Source organism: Periplaneta americana, chromosome 14 (assembly GCF_040183065.1).
Source record: "Periplaneta americana isolate PAMFEO1 chromosome 14, P.americana_PAMFEO1_priV1, whole genome shotgun sequence".
Taxonomy (NCBI): domain Eukaryota; kingdom Metazoa; phylum Arthropoda; class Insecta; order Blattodea; family Blattidae; genus Periplaneta; species Periplaneta americana.
In genome coordinates, this window is record NC_091130.1 from 58,052,477 (window position 1) to 58,072,628 (window position 20,152).

A 20,152-nucleotide genomic window follows, 5' to 3' on the forward strand; every position below is an offset into this window, starting at 1 on the left:
TGATGGAGCGTTCCCCTCGCAGGTTATCATTATTTTATTCGTAAACGTATGTTGCGCGTTTAATTCGCTTCGGATTGTTCTCTTGCTACGCTCTTCATTTCCACAGGCGATGTCCCCATCTGTTCATCTTCTTGGAAGAGGCAGTACTTCCATTGGCCGTCAACTCTCACACCCTCGGCTTGCCTACATATACACGTCAAAACAAACAGTAACGCCACCATTGCGGTAGTCGTTCCTTGCGCGAGCTATACATAGCTTGAAGGCAATCTCAAGTACTTCCTACAGCCACCGGCGTAGCTCAGTCGGCAGGCGCGTTTTTTCCTGCTGCAACAGCATCCCTCGGACGTGGGTTCTATTCCCGCTTGGGCTGATTAACTGGTTAGGTTTTTCCGAGGTTTTCCCAAATTATAAGGCGAATATCAGGTAATCTGTGGCGAATCACCTCGCCAAATACTATCTCGCTATCACCCATTTCCTTCGATGCTAATTAACCTAGTAGTTGATACAGCGTCCTTTGATAGTCAACAGCTTAAAGTTTTAAGTTTTGAGTTTTGGAAAACGTTTTATTTCGGTTGCCATGGGAGACATTGGCACTTCTACAACATAATCGTTTTGCAGCTTGCGAAAATAAATTCAGTAACAATGGTACATTGACGTTCAAAGATACCTGACTTACTATTTTATGATCGTGTAAGCGAACTTTCCAACCACGGGGTTAAGTCAGAACCAAAGATATAAAAAAATTATCTTTGAAAGAGTTCCCCTAGTTCTTAATAGGTGGCACCATTAGTGGGGTCGTTAAAAAGTGTGAGGGAAAATGATTATGTAGATTAAGCACAAATTATTCTCATAATTGACAATATCAGCGGTTTCTCGCTAAACCCAGTGTTGTTTTACAATCAGTAGAGTGGGATGAAAAATTGAATTCTATAATGCGGGTATACTTATCTACGTTTGGAAACAGTGACAGTAAAGCCTTGGTTTTTCTGAACTGACGCATGCGACGTGCGAGGCCCGCCTCGCACAAATCCGGACTACACGAGAGATAGTGAGTGGTTTCTATAACTGCGAGATGCGAGGTCTGCGCACCTCGCAGCCATAGAAACCACTCACTATCTCTCGTGTAGTCCGGATTTGTGTGAGGCGGGCCTCGCACGTCGCATGCGTTGGTTCAGAAAAACCAAGGCTTTAGTGTAAAGTGGATATATGGCTGCATTGTGACAGGAATTACATCAATAGTATGTTTATTTGAGATATTTATAAATAGTAACGGGACTGCACTGCATGAGCAAAACTAAATGATCCGATGTGTTTCTCATTAGAAATGTCATTGCGATGTTTTTCGGAATTCCTATCGGCACCAACTGTTCTTTATCGTACAATGCGATAGTATCATATCCTGTCGACCTGTAACATCCTAGTACATAATATTATCTCATTCAGGGACAGAGATATTTCACTTTCCGTCGGCTTTACTTCCCTTTCCAAGGAATCTGTGCTAAGAATTTATTGCCTTCTGACGGGTCTGAACTCGCAAACCTCTGGTCCTGTAGCAGGCGTGGTAATCACTAGACAATAGCCTATATAATTGTAAATATTCGAAAATACATTATTACTGTAATGTAATATAGTAATGCAGTACACGCACACACCACAGAAAGCGTTAACCCCGCCTTTCCTGTTCAGTGACAGTCTTGGCCACGAAAGGCAAACCAAAGCCGTGACCTGAGCTTCTGCACTTGACTGTGAGAATGAGAATTACAGCGCCTCATACCGTGTCGGATGCGCGTAACGGTTGAGCAAGGTGCAAGAATTTTACGTCTAATGTCTCGTTTGTTACAGTTTACAATTGTTCAAAAAGTTCACTACTTACAAGGGAACCTTCTATCATGGTGAATTGAAAAGGCTGTAATGCCGTATATTTTTGGAAAGAGGAGGGAAAAGTAAGTCTGCAGGTGAAATTTTTCCGCCTGAGCTCCATAGGGATAAAAGTTATGGGACTGTAAATTTAACATGACAGTTTGTGTGAAGTGACTCAATGTGCATACTTAAAGGTTAAAATGAAGTTGTTTTTGAAGTCACTGCATTGCAAACGAGATATTCAGCTGTTGTGAATCTGAATTGCAAACATTATGGATATCGATATTCATGCAATGAAGAAATTCTGGGCGAATGTATTTGCGAAAGCATATCCTTCATATCTGCCTTCCGCATATTCGATGAATCAGAAGCATATGATTTGATGTTATATGAGTCAGCAAGTTTATTTTTAGGGAACATTTTCTGTGAATCGGCTGACAGAAGATACATTGGGGAGGAGATTTGTCCGTCCATGGAAATGACTGGCATTATCATGTAGGAGTACATCGTGGCAGCCTCTGATCCTACTGTGGCATAAAATTTCTTCCCTCCTTTGAAACGCAGGGTTCGTCCGGAGTGAATCTCTTTTTTCAAATCGACTTTGATCAGTGTTGAGGATCTAGCGAGGAGTGAAGCCACTATCGATGAACAACTGCTTCATCTTCGACACGAAGCTGTCTGATTTCTGCTTCACCTCTGTCTCTTTGCTGCGAAGTTCCTACTCACTTTTTGTGTCACAGAACGAGAAACTGTACGATTCCGCTGCTTGAATCTCCATACCCACGAGTCAGAAGCTCTGAAGTTAAGACGGTCGTCAGGATCAATTTGAGCCTTCACTTGTATGCCCCAAAGCCTGATAGTTCTGTCATGTATGTCTACTTGACATTTCTTTGAAATGTTGTACAACCATGGCATTAATGTCAGCCATTCCAGGTTTCTTCTTCTTCTTCTTCTTCTTCTTCTTCTTCACTTTTGCATCGTAATCGTAAAGCATCTTCTGTGTGATGAGAAGGAATCGATTTTTTTTACGGAGGTGAAGGATCATCTCTTTCCGCTGACTGTATCATTCGTATAGTCGAGCGATTTCTGCTTGTAATCGTTGTCGACTACGTTTTGATTCTTTTAGGAGAGGGACGTAAGAAGACGTGCTGATTTGCAACGACGCGACGTCTCCGTCTCTTCAGCGTCCTCCGCTTTCTGGCCGTCTTTTTGGCGTCTCGTCATTAGTTCGTCTTCTATGTCACCATAATCTTGCTACCCATCTTCCACGTCCAAATCTGGTGTTTCATCAATAAGAGCGACGTGTACGTTTCCACGGCCTCCTGTTCGTCCTTTAACTCATTCTTCAACTGATGAAACATCCGGATTAATACAACTGACGGTTTAGCGTTACTGGTGCCAGACTCGCGCACCAGCATCTGAACCACAACTTTCGGATCCATCCTGTATATGGCACAAATGAAACGTAAGAGTAGCTGTGACACCAGAATTAGCTCGAGTAAGACTTACCTTCCCGTAATAAAAGTAGGTGATCGCATCCTAGCGATAAAACGCAGTATTATTTAAAACGTACAATAGCTGCAATATCTCGTTTGCAATGCAGTGACTTCAAAAACAACTTCATTTTGACCTTTAAGTGCGCACATTGAGTCACTTGCCACAGAATGTCATGTTAAATTTACAGTCCCGTAAGTTTTGTTCCTATAGAGCTCAGGCGGAAAAATTTCACTTGCTGACTTACTTTTGCCTCCTCTTTCCAAAAATATACGGTATTACCGCCTTTTCAATTCACCATGATAGAAGGTTCCCTTGTAAGTAGCATGTTATTAAATTACACCAAATATATCCTCGAAAAGATGTAGACAATTAATGTATGTTATGCGTAAAATAAAAAAGAAGACCATGTATGTCAGGATTCCTAAATTGGCACGATATGGATATCCTACTAGATATAGCAGTATGCAAATTGGTGTTATTATGAAATACGACTAATATAAGGAAATGTGAGAAATAATAGCCGAGCACTGGGATGGATGTCAATCTACATGATCAAAAAGCTGTCTCTGTACTGAACTTCAAACTGACAGAAAAGATGAGCAAACTAGACATTACAACACGAAACTGGGCTCTTCAAATTTTGTTACAGGCTTTCACAATGACGACAAATTACAGGGTATATACTTCAATCCATTTAGAATTCTGAATCTTCCCAGTGCGCTGGAACAATCTGTATTACATTCATAACACTGAATAAGCCCAATTCGTTTTTATAGAGGCAAAATCATGTTATTGTGGTATGAATTCGCAAAATAAATAATAGCTTGAATTGTTGTTTATCTATTTGATTTTTCATAGCAACAATAGTGAAACAAATTGAACAAAAGTTTTTATTTATTTATTTATTTATTTATTTATTTATTTATTTATTTATTTATTTATTTATTTATTTATTTATGGCGGATACTTGACTTTGTCATTCACCCATAAGAAGCTAGTTGTGTAGACCAATTTACCGACAGAGTCGTTTCCCAGGATGCGCCATAGGTGGCTAGTCTATGTTGCACCCCACCCGCGATGAGATGAGATGAGATGAGATGAGATGAGATGAGATGAGATGAGATGAGATGAGATGAGATGAGATGAGATGAGATGAGATGAGATGAGATGAGATGAGATGAGATGAGATGAGATGAGATGAGATGAGATGAGATGAGATGAGATGAGATGAGATGAGATGAGATGAGATGAGATGAGATGAGATGAGATGAGATGAGATGAGATGAGATGAGATGAGATGAGATGAGATGCCACAGAGGAATCGGAGCTCCCGAAGAAAACTCCTGTGTTACCTGGATCACGGACCACGGACTTACCCAACACAAGTTGTAAATCGGTGGTACGCCGAGAATCGAACCCCGGGTCCATAGGATTATAAGTCCAGCGCTCTAGCCACTAGACTACCGTGGCGGCACATGTGTGTGAAAATAAATTAATTATTTTATGAAGAAACGTGTATTATTTTTTTTCTACAAATTTACTTGCTAACAAAGTTAGTGGACTTTCAAATCTTTCATGACTTCTGCATAAACACATGCAGTACACACAAATCATATATAAGCATAATTATTCATCCTGGAGGATTACGTCATATACAGGGTGTTTAGAGTAGAGAAAGTCTCTCCGTTGTAGTATGATAGGGCCTTGTTACGGACAGATTCACGTAAACACCACAGTAGGGGTTTCAATCATCGTCTTCAAAGATTGTTAACACGATTTAGCAGCGAGCAATGATAATGCCAGATTTCGCCATCCCTAGATTGTTGTCGTTGCCGTAAGAGAAACAAATACATAATTAGTAATGTTTTATAATTTTTACTATAGAGACTTTCTAAACACGCTGTATAAATCTGAATAACTAAATAATTTGCCTCTCCCAATATTTACAAATTGGTAACTAAAAAAATAAAAATAAAGCCTTCAAAATTGGGAAATAAATAATGTTCATATATGAAATTTTAGCACTCAAGCACGTTGCTGCTAATGTTGTATAAAAACCAAATAATTGAAAAGTTATCCATTTACATTATATTTAGTACATATATTTCTGGTACCGATATGAAACTAGAAAGATAAAATAGAATAAAATTAATTTTATTCGTATAAAGATAATTAATTTTGAATAAATATTCAGCTGCAGTAAATTAATATCTTATTCTAACCAACATCAAAATATGAAACTGAAATTGAATGTAAGATAGAAAAAAAAATTGACATCTGGAAGCAGCTCAAATGCACTTTTTACGATCGCTTTTAGATTTCACAGGTTACGTATAAATAAGTAAAAGAATGTCGACATACGACCTAAATTAAAGACAGTTGAAGGAAGACAACCAGAAATATCAGATCAGTTGACTTCAACATATTGGTATGATAAACATAAATGATGATCGACTACCCGGTGTTATTCTTTAACAGACTTAACAGACATTGATTCTGTAAAAGACCCAAAGAGGAGATTGAGGGGAAAATGGCATTTCAGTTTCATGGGACAGTACTAAATAGCCTAAGCCTAATGATTAGGCCTATATTTTGTTGATTATTGGTATTATGTACAGAAAACATACTTGTATTCGATGATGTTTGAGTAAAGGAAGATGAATAAAAATGAGTTTTGAGTTAAATAAAAATTAAACATCGAACTCTTATTAGATAGATATTTATTTATCATCAGCATTTAAGTTATGTTAGTTATGGTGTACCACAACTTATCTATATGGGTTTCACCATAACTTTCTATTAATATACCTACAATTAGCATGCAATCCCGACAGCCTGTTAAACTAATAACTCATCTACTCTCGCTATTAACTTAACTCCAAACAGTCAATTTCTTCTTATTGATCTTAATTGTCCACCATCTGTTCGTTCCACACTTACGTTCCTTTCAGCATTCTAACCTTGCTAACTAAATTTATATATAATTCCGTCTTTCTACATTACATCTAACTCGTTGTACTCTACAAGATATTCTGTTGATCATTATTACTTTTTCAAAATATCGTTCTTAAATTTTAACTGACTATCCTAATTAAAATCCCTTTACTAACATTCCTATTTAAAAACCTTCAACATTTCACACGGTTATACTCATTGGGATCTTTTTTCTACCCAATACACGTCATTATAATAATCTTATTAAATCTTGACATGAGTATCTAGTTCACTTTAGTTTGATAATTTCTTAACCACAATCAACACTCAGAAAAAAAAAAAAAAAAAAAAACTATAGAAAATTGTAAATACTATCACTAAGATCATCTTTCATAAACTTCACTACATCACTTTCTACTATTTACTTCTTTACAATAAACTTCAATCGGTAACTATATTTATTAACTAGCCACTATTTAATTTCCCAACATCTTTTTTTTTTTTTTTTTTTCAATTTTATAACTTCATAACTGATATCTATGTGATCCTCTAAACACACTTTCATCACACTAAACACGATTTACGACAGTAAATCACCAAACTTCTTGTTGTAATTCCATTCAGACTTTTTATTTATTTCATACCGCTCATGCACCAACTTCTAAGATTGTGACTTTTTTGGCCCTTAAATCTACCCGTCAACGATAAAATACTGCCTTCTAGTACATCGGACCCTTATTGCAAATAATTTTCTACACAAATAAAGCATATCAAATGCTAGCATTCTTTTGTTTTTTACACACCACTTGTATAATTTAACTTGTGTATTCCCCTGGGAAATAAAACTCCGCTTGAACAAAAAATGGTAACCCTCTTTACCCGAACACCATCGTATTATTTTTGTCGCCCATCAGTGCGATTATTTTAAGAAGATATGAAGCCATTATATTGTATAATAAAATATTCATCATTTTACAATGAACACGATTAACTAATGTGTTGTTTACTGTTAATTTCTTATTACAGCCATACTTCAGTACATAGCAACTAGTTACAGTTTGTTATTAAATTTGAGTAAAAGGTACGTTCGATTGCTTCTCAAACTTGGTTAGAACTGTTTAGTTACGTCTCGTAGCTGAATCACGAAAATGCATTACTAATTCTCACTCGATTCTAGCAGGTAAAGTGGTTCAGCAAGTCCGTAGCACTGACTGAAGAGGACAAGTAAACATTCTTCTCTATTATAGTAGACTAGCTCCTCAACTCTTGTGTTGATTAATCCGTCGGCATTGTCTCTGAAACTTGTATTCAATCTCTATCCTCTCCTCAGTGTAAGAAGACAATTCTACGTCATTATCAAACAACTAGATTCAACAATGGGGTCGACCGTCCTCCAAGAACGATTTCTCCTCTCTTAACCTTCCATAGCTTATGACATTTAATATAGCAAAATATAATGTCTGCTTCTTTCTGCGAATCGCATTTTAAGGTCGTCTTCTTCATTAAACGCACTATTAAAGAGATATTAAAACTTCAGAAACAAGTTAATAAAACATAAACCTGGTTCTAAGAATGGAGTGCTAGCGAGCCTGGATCAATATGGCACTCGGGTTGTATATCCTCCAACCAGACTCATGTGTTCAATTCATAAGTTTATGGACTGAAACGTTTATACACACGTTCGTGATTTGCTGTTTTCATGCAGAACCGGTTGACTAGAAATTCAGTTCCATAGCTCTGCATTTCTTGAAAACGCGTAATACAGCCGTAAGAGATAATGATATAAAATGTATATGAAAATATCTTTGACGTACGAGACTTGGACATTCTATAAGATTTATGGAGAATAATACGATTGAAGTTTTCTATTTTTATTTATTTTCCCCCTCCATACTTTATGCTTCATTATTGCCTTATCATTGCCTCATAATATCTTTATAGCCTGGATAATTTAAAAGAGATAAATACTTCCTCATTATGCGTTTTACTAGTTTCACAGTCACTCAGTTGTTATGAAGCATTTCGAATATTATAATACACATTTCTTGAACTGTTATTAAAAAACTATGCCTGTGTGGTCATGCACAACATTACGGCATTGGTAGAGACTGGGAAGTTGATGGCAAGAATGTGTCAATAGATATGCGTAATTTACTGTGTACTAAAATAAAAAGAAATTTTCGTTTTCTGAATTACTCATGAAAGGCATTTTTATCATCCCAAAGATAAGGCATTTGATTTCATGTATATAAACTGTACTATAAATACGCATAAAATACTGTAGCTATACGTATATTGTAATCATTTTAGTATAGATTTTAATCCCCTACGAATATTGGCATTTAAAAACGATAAAAAGCTTTTTTTATAATCAGAATAAGTCCTTCAATTTCATGTATAAACTGCATGATTTAAATGTCATTACTTTTTCATAAATATAGTGAGGATCACGTAGGAGTGGTTCCTAAAAGGCTAATTTGGCCGTCTTTTCAGTGTTGCCAACAAATACCAGATATTACCAAGGAGGCTAAAATCACAATACAATGTACAGACCGTAAATTTGGCAGAATGCTTTTTTAAATGTGTTAAATCTATCTTAATTTTGAAAGTAAATCTGTACGAATTATACCTTTGTGATTGAAAAGTCACAGTTTTATGTTGCCCTTTTCTGCCTTTCTTAATATAAATGCTTAATTTACAAAATAAATGCTTTTTTTTGCCTTTATTTGATTATTTATCTATTATTTATTAATTTATTATTAAAATTGCCTACAGGTATATTTTAATTTATGTTTATAACCGCTACAATGAAAGTGACTTCACCGAATGTATATTATTTTCTTTCAGTCAGTTCATATTCTATTTGCAACAATGAGTGCTGCCGTGCAAAAATGTATAACAGTAAGCATTTTAATTATCGCTTGTGTTTATTTGACAAGGCAACAGTAAGTGCGGGTCTAACGTTATTTTTAACGGTTATTTTTCTTTCACTTTTCATTGCGACGTTGTTGTTTCATAACGCAACATAATATCAGTAGTACAACCAAACACAAAAATGCACTTTCCAAGACTACTGGGAAGAAGATTTCTTTGTTTCCAACAGTAATTGTAGCATCAAGTCGAAAATCTCAATTTGCATTCGACTTATGTAAAGCATTTCTTGCTGCCGAAATCCCTTTGTGGAAAGTGCAAGGTTGTGGGTCTAGTGCAAGATTTTTGTAATTGCCTTTTATTGCATATTTTAGCTATTTATAATGCCTTTTTGCCTGCCTGTTTTAGCGATTCATGATGCCTTTTTGCCTGCCTGTTTTAATGATTAATAATGCCTAAACTTCCGGTCTATAATAATAATAATAATAATAATAATAATAATATCACGCCAAAGCACATTTAAATACTAGGAGGAACTGAAATTCCCAAACATACCTCTTATTCAGCATTGCATTAAAGAGCCACCATCGCCATTCGTAGGGTCTCGGGTTTTAAGGATCGTCGGTTGCTTTACTTTCGGCATTTTTAAGTCGTCACTTGTGAGATACAATATGTTGACTGCGGCATTGCGGCTGCAATATTTATTCTGTTGCACTGAATTGGGGGGGGGGGGGACCACGTAACACACGTGATCAGGAATCAAAGCACCCATAAGGAAAATTTCTGCATGATGCAATCGAATTACGTAAACAGTCTGTATAGGTTCTCAAATATAGACGACTACACTGTAAAAAAAATCCGTTTAAAAGCAGAAAAGGGCAAAAATGCCAGAAAAAGTTGGAAATTTTCTAAAAAATTACTCATAAATAATGAAAGACTGAAAAATGCAAAAAATCCAAAATAAAAGTAGGCTATATTGGCTCATGTTGAAGTATAACGAGTTTATATTGCATCCTGCATTGTCTGTGACTTGTCAGAAAAAAAAAAGATATTTCATCAACTTCCGAACCCTAATCATAACTGACAGTCCGTTCACAGTGTAAGTGCTAACAGAAAATTGGCGAAATGCAACACTTTTGACGGACTGGCTGTATAAAAAAATAATGTATTATAATAATGTGAAGCTTATTTAATTTTGTTTTTAGATTGGACTTGTGAGAATATTAATTCTATTCCCAGCGTGAAAAGTATTTCTGCTAACAAAACATCAAATTTATTAACTAAACCAGCTTTCATAGAGTATAGCGGCAATGACTGATAAAAGTAGCTGCTGAAATTCTCATATCAGCAAGCTGAGTGCTGTAAAACCACACAGGAAGAAATGTTTACATAACGTCAACAGCCACCCTGCACTCGTCTTCCTCCAAGTAGAACAAGAGCGGCTTCTCTTTCCGGGTAACTCTTGCGTGTGCTTGCTCGTATAATATCTGATGTAATCTGCATGTGTAACTATGGCAACGGCTGTACATTCTATCTATGCACAGTCATACTCGCTGATCAAATTCTGATTCCAATATAAAACCAGTCTGCTTAATTGTATCTTACAGAAACATGGATTCTGACTTATACCGGTAACACTTTTTATTTTATTCTAAGACTTTTCCTACCGATTTTCTGTCGAATCTGGAAGCCTATTAGTGGTCTCTTCGTGCAAAAAAAAATGCTACAAAGGTAGCAGGGATAGAAATGTGTGATGTAGTAGGACGAGAAACCATTAAAAAGAATGTCACATAGTACTTTCTAAATATAGCTATAGCATCAAACAAATTGCATCTTATAAATAAAATTAATGAAATCCGAAAACGAATAAAATACTAGAAAACTTGCAGAAGAAAATACACTTCCAATGGATACCATCACACGTTGGCATAAGTGGGAATGAAATTGCTGATGAATTAACAAAAAAAAGGCACAAAACTGCATAGACAAAACAAAGTTTTGAGTATACACACATTAGGCATCAAAATTAAAACCAAATCAGATGCAGAAATACTCCATAAAATTGATCAACAATCATCACAAGGCAAAAAATGGGCAGATATCAACAAACTTTGGAAAACATATACCTAGCTTAAAACCAAGACAAACTGTTGCCGCCTTCAGATTAAACACCGGTCTTGACTGCCTTGCAGCACATCTCTGCAAAATTGGAATCCATAATACTGAAGAATGCTCCTTATGCAACTTACCAGGTTCATCTATTGGAAGAGAACACCTATTCACATGCACTGCACTGAACAAGGAAGCACAACAAAATAAAAACTTCTCTCAACTTTATTGGGAAGCAAGAACCAAATGGGTTAAATGATCCCAAATTGCGGCTATGAGAGAACAACAACAATTTTCTAAATATAAGCTATATGCGTTTCGTTAAAGTAGCTTATTTTTCATCATTTATCAATGATATTTCTATTTCTAGTTTATTTTCGTGAACTATCACTTAATGTATATGTAAAATAATTTATTACAGATCTACAGCTGAATACGAAGGTAAATTTTCGTTTTCTGGTTTATGGCCAAAAAGTACCTTGTACTTACTAAAATGGAATGACAACATCCATTAATCTAAATAGAAGAATCGGCGGGCCAATAAATATTACAATGTACAGACACGGTTATTAAAATTTGGAGCGAGTCTTGATAGGAGTCCATCTGTATGTAGGCAACAGTTTCACACAATTGTCCAAAAGTAGCATATATACAGGGGCTCTTGTTTACTGCACATGCGCAGTGTGTTGTAAGTGAAATTTATACAGTATGAGAGCTCCAAATTTTATTTTCGTATCTGTACATAAATGACACTGCGCTTGGACCAATTAGTGCACTTCTATGAATCGAAAAGCTTTTTAATTAGGTATATATTTCAAATCACAGAGCATCGTCGCAAAAAATTAATTGCAAAGTTTGTAATTGTATGTAATAATTAGAGACGAGAATTTCATGCACTATAAAATCCCAAAATACATTAAAACCTGCACTTTCATTTTTGTTCCAAATGTCTGTTTCTGTGAGGTTCCTGCGCTTGTCAGTCAATATATTTTTATAGGCAAAGAATGACCTCTCTACATCGCAAGAAGTTATGGGTGCAAACTTGAATGAACTTTTTTCTTTTATTTGGTTTTTTGGGGGTTATAAAAATGGAGAAACTTGGGTGTCCATTCAAAACCATTAAAACAATTATTTAAACTGAATATAATGTATATTATATGCATGATTAAGCTAAAAATAGCTTAAATATGGACTATGCATGTTTTTATCACCAAAAAGGCCAAAACATGCAAATATGCACGGAAAAAGTACATATATGTGGAACAGAAAAGGAATGAAATGGATAAGTATTAAATTTGAGCTATGTCCTATGTTCCTATAAAAATATGCATTTGCATGGAATTCTCGTATCTAGCAATAATAAAATAAGAAATCTCTATAAGTTTCGATTTGATGGATTTTCCGAAGAATTCAGGAATTGAAGTGAAAAAAACATTTTCATGAGTACTTTTCCCGATGGCGTTCTCTCCGTAAATGGCACAAATTGTTCTGACGGTCTCCTTTTTCTACTTGACACTCCATTTTCTTTAGCCCATAATTAACACGAACTTGCTCTAAAATTGAAAGATCCTAATTAGAACAGAGGCCGCTGAACACATACTCTGTGATTGTAAGGCTGTACCTCGCAAAAGGGTGAGGTATCTAGGAAAGGCATTTTAACATCCGAGGATATTAACACCCCGTAGGACGATTTTGAACTTCTACGAAATATAAAAACTTACGTAGAAAAAAACAAAGCAGATTATGCCACAAAATTTCTTTAAGCACTGCCTGTACAAATTCTTTACATTTATATTCTATTCTATGTGGAATCTCAGCGTCGTTTTAACACCACATCACGAGAGTCCCACCGTTTGTCCAGTGTTAGGTTAAATATACATAGCCTATGTTTAATGTAATAGGATCCATAAGTTCGTAGAGTTTTTGTTTTCCATGGCAGTACGGCTTTTGTATTGCATTTACGGTATTTGGGATTTGTCGTTTTAATGTCACAGTATTGCGTTACTGACAAACGCCATGTTTTAATATTATTATAATTATTAATCTATTATTATTTATTTATTTATTCTGGAGGAAGTTAAGACCATCAGGCCTTTTCTTCCACACAACGATAACGCTGTGCGTCTTTGCTGTTGTCCCAGATCACATATATAAGAGATTGCTCATCCCTATGTTAAAATCGGTAGCACTTCGAAGAGAACAACCTCCAGGATCGCCACCCTTCCGCCGTAAATGAACACGAGATGGCAGTACAGTCGCTAATGCAATTCAAATGGGAGTTACGACGTGAATCCTTATGTAAAAACTAGATAGCAGCATAGTAAACTTGACAAAAGTTGTTACCATCGCAGCCTATAAGGCCGAGCAATCTGGGTAACCTATATAATATGATCTAGGCTGTTGTGTATATCGTAAGGGGCTTGGAATGTTATTTTCTTTGATCTTAAGAAGTTCTGGTGCATTCACGAATCAACTTAACTAGTCTAGTTATCCTCCAAAAATAATAATGAGGCATTATTATTAGTATTATTATTATTATTATTATTATTATTATTATTATTATTATTATCGTACATACATACATACATACATACATACATACATACATACATACATACATACATACATACATACATACATACATACATACATACATACATACATACATACATACGTACGTACGTAGTTTCTGTCCAAGGGCAGGTCTTTCACTTCAAACTCAGCTTTCTCCAAATCTTCCCTCATTTCCGCCTTCCTGTCTCCGGATACGATCCATAGGCTTATATCTTAATGTTGTTTATCAGCTGGTATCATCTTATGCTCTGAACTTTCTTCTCCATATCCACATTTTAAATGCTTCTAGTCGCTTCTCTTTACTTCGTCGTAATATCCATGTTTCTGCCCCATACAATGCCACACTCCACACAGAGCACTTCACTAGTTTCTTCCGTAGTTCTTTTTTCGAAGGTTCGTAGAGATGATTATAGTGATTTAATGGTGATTACTTTCCATTTAGTAGTTACACGTGAGATAGAATTGTCTCTCAACGATGTTATGCAGCGAATACATTGCTTCTGTTTTGGATTTTTAAATAAAGTTATTTCATCATAGTGGATTAAAAGGACATTATTGCCGTCCAGCCATCTAACAATGATCCCTTTGACAGATATGTCCGTTATGTTGTCTTACCTGATTATAGGTTAATGATAAATGACGTTTTTTTTTTCCTCTCAGGATAAAACTCTAAAATCGTTCAGCTTGTGAGTGAAGCATCTCTTAAAAATTAGTCTTCGTCGTCAGAATAAACTGTCAGCGTCTGCAGATGAGTATTGCAAGTTTTGGAAGTGACGAGAACAGTCACAGCATTAAATCTGTGAACGTCACTGTCGGGTGAAGCAAGGAATCTCTCTCGTCAGCTCCTCTATGATAAAGATAAATTTAAAAGGTATCTCAGTCTGCAAATTGAAGTAGGAGGCCTCTCGCGTACTTTAATGAAATGAGTAATGTTTACATTCGTGATTGTTACGATTGTGTGAAGTTATACGAGCCTTCAAAACAAACAGTTTTGATTTTTTTTGTTCTTTCATGATTATTTTGAATGTAGGTTTAGTATGGACTCAAAAGGAAACCTTTCATAATTCAAGTCGAAAGTGACCTACAAAATCGTAGCTGCTAGTACAAACTGTAAGGTGCAAAAGGTTGGCTTGGAAGATATTCTAAAAATTTTCCGTTGTACCGAACTTGAAAAACATTTCTGCTTATTGCTAATGAACTCGTACTGTACTGCAATAGAAGTAAATCAACTTAACTATACCGGTATCAGTGTTCTGCGAACTGTGTTTTCTGTTCTCACTGAACATTGTAAGGAATTCTCTAAAGTAATTCATGGCATTAGAGCCACACGAGAGATCAGGACCGAGATGAACATCTGCCATCTACTACTGGGTGTTCAGTTCAAAGTGTGTCATGGCTCGCTGTATGCAGTCATGTGGCTAGTCGATGAGCCTAGAGAATTCAATCTTCCTACACTTCCGCAGAGGTATATCACCTATGTGCCAGAGAAGTTGCCTATAAAGTACGGCGTTCATTCTGAAGAGTACTTACCGATACGTACGGTGACGCCGGTAGTGGCAGGAATGTGAACTGTTTCGAAACATATACTGAGGTGAGTTTTTTTCTTACTGTCGAGATATGGGGAGAGGCTTAAGACGATTACTTACGTATTTGTTGTCATTAATTTCGACGGTAACATGGACATGAAGCATTTGATTTGTGTTGTGGAATGTTGCCGTACGCAAACGATGATAACAAATACCCTGCGTACAACTTGGCCTCGCAAACACAGTTCGAAAGAGGTTATGGTAGCACTCAGACCGTACAGACCGCCATCTGTTGCTACGACGTTCAAGTTATACCGTACACGTTCTCAAGTTCAGATTGAATGCTTGGATTAATAGGCAACTTCTCAGACATAAAAGTTGAAACTCGCTTCAAATCACTGACTCATCAACAGTGACGTCATGACACACTTTGAAATGAACACCCAGTAGTTATAGTCGCGTCGCTGTTATTTTCGGCGTGACTCCTCTTTGCTTACGCCTTAGGAAGTGAAGGCTCTATAAAGTCTAGGTAGATAATATCATTCGCCATTTTTGTTCTTTCGTTGCCGAGCTACCAGACGAGGAATCTATTTGCCGCACCGTTAAACATTATCATGTCGTAGCTCCTATGATAATAAATCAAACCCACTGTAATTGAGCAAATAATTTAGCGGCAAATAACGTCCTCGTGTGCTTTCTGCGAACGCTAACGAAAGGGCCAAAATGGCGAGCGATTGCATTAAGTATTTATCGAGCCTTAGGAAGTGCATGACGTCATCAGCAGCGAATGACAAGACGCACACGTTTAAATGTAGCCGACCTGCAACGTGATTGGCTGCCGAAAATAAGAGCGACGGGACTACAACTGCGTAACTTCCAGACAGGACACGGGTCCTGCTTGGTCAGTGCTGCGAGTTTTTATAGATGTTATTAATCGGAATTTGCCATTTATTACAGCTTCTCAATTTTTCCGATCATGAAACTGGGTACATCTCGTTTCAGGTCCTATACGTCTGAAACGTGTTGCGTATAACCAGAATTAGAACCCGGGACCTACTTCACAGTTAGGCTAACTACCCACTGCATCAAGGAAGCAGTCAATTCCGTACCCTAACTGCCAATATACAGGGTGATCCATTTGGGAAGACATAAAATAAAGCGCTGTAACATGAGAATGGTTACTATTTATCTTTCAGTAATTGCAAATACATTACAGAAGGACAGGAATTTGACCACATTATAACATAGCCTTCCCACAATTGTGTACACAATATAATTCACATCGTGAGCTTGATTGCTACCAAGAGTGAACTTGCTTTAGTTTAGTTTTAATTTAGTTTATTTAAAAGCCATTAAATGATAGGCACAGAATTACAGTAGGCTTAGTTAAAGTTATTTACATACAAATTAGTTAAAATTGCATAGAGTATATTTCTGTACTGTGTAAAAGTTTTTGCTAAAGAGCTTGTCTTTTAGTTTTTTTTTAAACTCTGCCATTATCAATGTTAAGAAAAATTTTATTAAAAAGTTCTACACTCACAACAAAATGACTAATACAAATCTTGGATAATCTAATCTGAACGTAATTTTTTCGAAAACTAAGATAATTTTTGCTTCGATGTCGTTAGTATCCATGAGTTGCTGTGCATAGAGCTAGACATTTTTCATTACAAAACTCCAAACAAAGAAATCGAGTACAGGTATTTTACGTTATTGTTGTCAGTCATCAACATAAACTATCGAAATTTTAGCACGATAATAATATAGTTATGTGTATTTGTTAGATTTTTATTAACTTGCGGAAGACAATGTTGCTGTACGACATCTCTCATGAAATCATTATATAACTAATTTGATTAAGAAGTGTATTTTGAGGAGCTGCTCCTTATTACAATGGCAGTTAAACTGATTGGTGTGTAATTTTGTTGCAGATCTACCAACACCTGCGGTGGTACACAAATCCTGCAGAGCAGCGCTGGATTGTTCGAATACTGTTCATTGTCCCAATTTACGCTTTCTATTCATGGGTCAGCCTCCTCTTCTTCAACAAAGAAAGTTATTACGTCTATTTCTTCACTGTGAGAGACTGCTATGAAGGTAATATGTGTAACACTTGCATTGTAATGCATTATGTAATTTAACTCGCAATGCTTTAGAACCTTGGGTAATCGTATGCAGAGGTAACAATAGGAATGCATAAATCAATTTCATAAAAAGATGGCAGGGATAGAATCCATATAGTTGCGTGGAACGTTTAATTGTTGTGTGATTTGAATTTGGATGTTTGTAGGTTATGATGTGTATGAAATAAATTAGAAATCATTATTCATGTTGTATTATTAAGAGTTATTTTATTTATATCTTTTATATATGTTGCGGCTTGCATCAGCCTGCTACTGCTAAGGAGAAATTATATGTCACAGGTTGCAACGGTGCAAGTATTACAGAAATAGTAAGGGACATTTTTCAATTAAACGTTCAACCACATTAAAAATATCTTTCGTAAACATTAAAATGCTTATAATTTCCAACTTAATCCTCCTCTTTCTCCTCTACTTTGAGAATCCAAAGCTCGATACTATATTAGTGTATTGTGTCTGTTGTTATCGTTTACTTTATTTTCTGATTTAACTGTCAAATGTTTCTGCAATTTCTATCGACATTGATCTGCAAGGACATTTGTCTGGAACTCAGATAATTTCATGGGACGATGATAAATAGCTGGCCGTTAAATTTTACCCCCATATCTCAAACTAAGTAGGATGTGTTCACATGTAATAATTTACGAGACAGCACATCTGATATACTTCCCTTTCTTGAAAATTTTGTCGTTTGTGGTTATGACTGAATTTTTCGACTTCTACAGTTTTAAAGTTATTATGATATTTTATCACATGCTTGTGCAATTATCAGTACATGCTGTACTAAATTTTTAAGTAGTGTTTATTGCTACATACAATACAAAATAAATACATACCGGTATTATTGATGTAGCATTTTGAACTATTTAATTCACACTTAATTGAAAAATATATTGAAATACCATATATAATTAATACCAAATTAAAATGATCTGGAACAGACAATAGCCATTTTTAGGAGACAGAAAAGAAACTCTCTTGGAATTTACACATCAGAATGCCTTGTTGGTCCACTTCAGTTCATTTCGAGCCCTGGTCATAACTACCCTTAAAATTCCATCACTCTCTGTCTGGTTTGAACACGCGAATTACTGACATACAGCCATTTACAAAATGATGCAATAATAAATTCTTGTTAACCACTAGCCCACCAAAGGTGATTACTTGATAAAGAGTGTACGGCATTTACAGAGTTCAACAGAAATGCAATGGATTAGGATGGTTTCTGTTACTTATTTATTTACATTACTGATACTAATACATTCGTACTTGGTATTGTTTCAGCTTTTGTAATCTACAATTTCCTGAGTCTTTGCTATGAGTACCTGGGAGGAGAAGGAAATATAATGAGTGAAATTCGAGGAAAGCCAATCAGGTAATAGTGACGTGTAATATAAAACGTTTGACAGATTGTATTTGTTATATCTGCCATTTTTCTTCACTAAATCCGTAATGTAGACATTGAAAAGTGTGAAATTGGATAAAATTATGAAATATACTGTTTCGTACATTATCCATTTCAGCAGATTTCTTTCCAAAGAAAATAGTCTACTTATGTATGCTGTGTATAATACTAGTGGTATGTGGCATATTTGTTTTAATAGTAAAAGAGGTTCTATAAAATCTTACATTCAAATCCATGTCATCTCCCATATCTTTTAAGATTGGTTTCGAAGCAGAAAGTAACTTCCCATAGACTCCCATGCCACAATTTACTTTTATTTATTAGAAGTAAACTGGCATACAAATTGCTCAGGAACGTTTCATTCATGCTGTTAATTCAATCTCTTTCGAAAGCTTTGTATTTCTTAAGCAGTAATTCTTACACTTCTAACTCTTACTTCCACCATACTATTACGATGTATCTATTAACTTTTTTTTCAGGATTATTATTAATATAATAATCCTGAAAAAAAAAAGTTTTTGGCTTTCTCTGAACACATAATGACTGTCTTTGCATAGATGCTTGTATGTGTATGAATCTTGACAGAATGTTGTGATCAAGATAATTCAAGATATTTAATACTTTTTGTTTTAGCAGTTAAACCTGACTAATGTTTTCTGTGAATGTGTGTCTATTCTAATATAGGATGACCAGACAGGATTGTCCCTTTTTTCAGTCCCTTGTCCCTATTCCGAGAAAAGTATGTTCGGGATGCCAAAGTCCCGTTTTTTTTTTTAATGGCGTCCCATTCCCCTAAATTATTGTTAAAATATAATTTTTCTCCTATTTTATTATGAAAAACAAATACGTTAGTTTTGTATGTATTTATTCACACTGCAATGGGTATATACCCGGTGGCAGTGGCAGTACAAACATAATTCAGATTGTAAGTTTTGTATTAGGAATATCTGGCACCAATGCATCATCAGAAATAGTGTTTCCATTGATGAATTCAATGGTCTGACGAAAGGAATCAGTTTTCAGTTAAAACCATAAAGGCCATGTTAATCACAAAAAGTCATTTCAAAAATGTCTTGCATGAACTTCTATAGTTTCTTGAAGGAAAGACCAACACTTCTACTCACTCATCAAAGAAATATGAGGCAAAATTTTGTTATGAAAAAAGTTCAGAATACAGTGACATGGATATGATGTAAGGTCCAATTAACCTGAAGTAATTTTTAAACAAATAAGCT

The 20,152-nt window shown here is 35.6% G+C and overlaps 1 protein-coding gene across 2 annotated transcripts in view; it reads left to right on the plus strand.

Annotated features, from left to right (window-relative positions):
* The window catches only part of Tmep (Transmembrane endosomal protein), a 271,898-nt gene that overhangs the window by 214,568 nt on the left and 37,178 nt on the right, over positions 1-20,152 (plus strand). For both annotated transcript variants that reach the window (XM_069845341.1, XM_069845340.1), the window contains exons 3-4: positions 17,303-17,468; positions 18,797-18,887. In XM_069845341.1, coding sequence (XP_069701442.1) covers positions 17,303-17,468; positions 18,797-18,887 — 257 coding nt within the window. The remainder of the gene's footprint in view (positions 1-17,302; positions 17,469-18,796; positions 18,888-20,152) is intronic.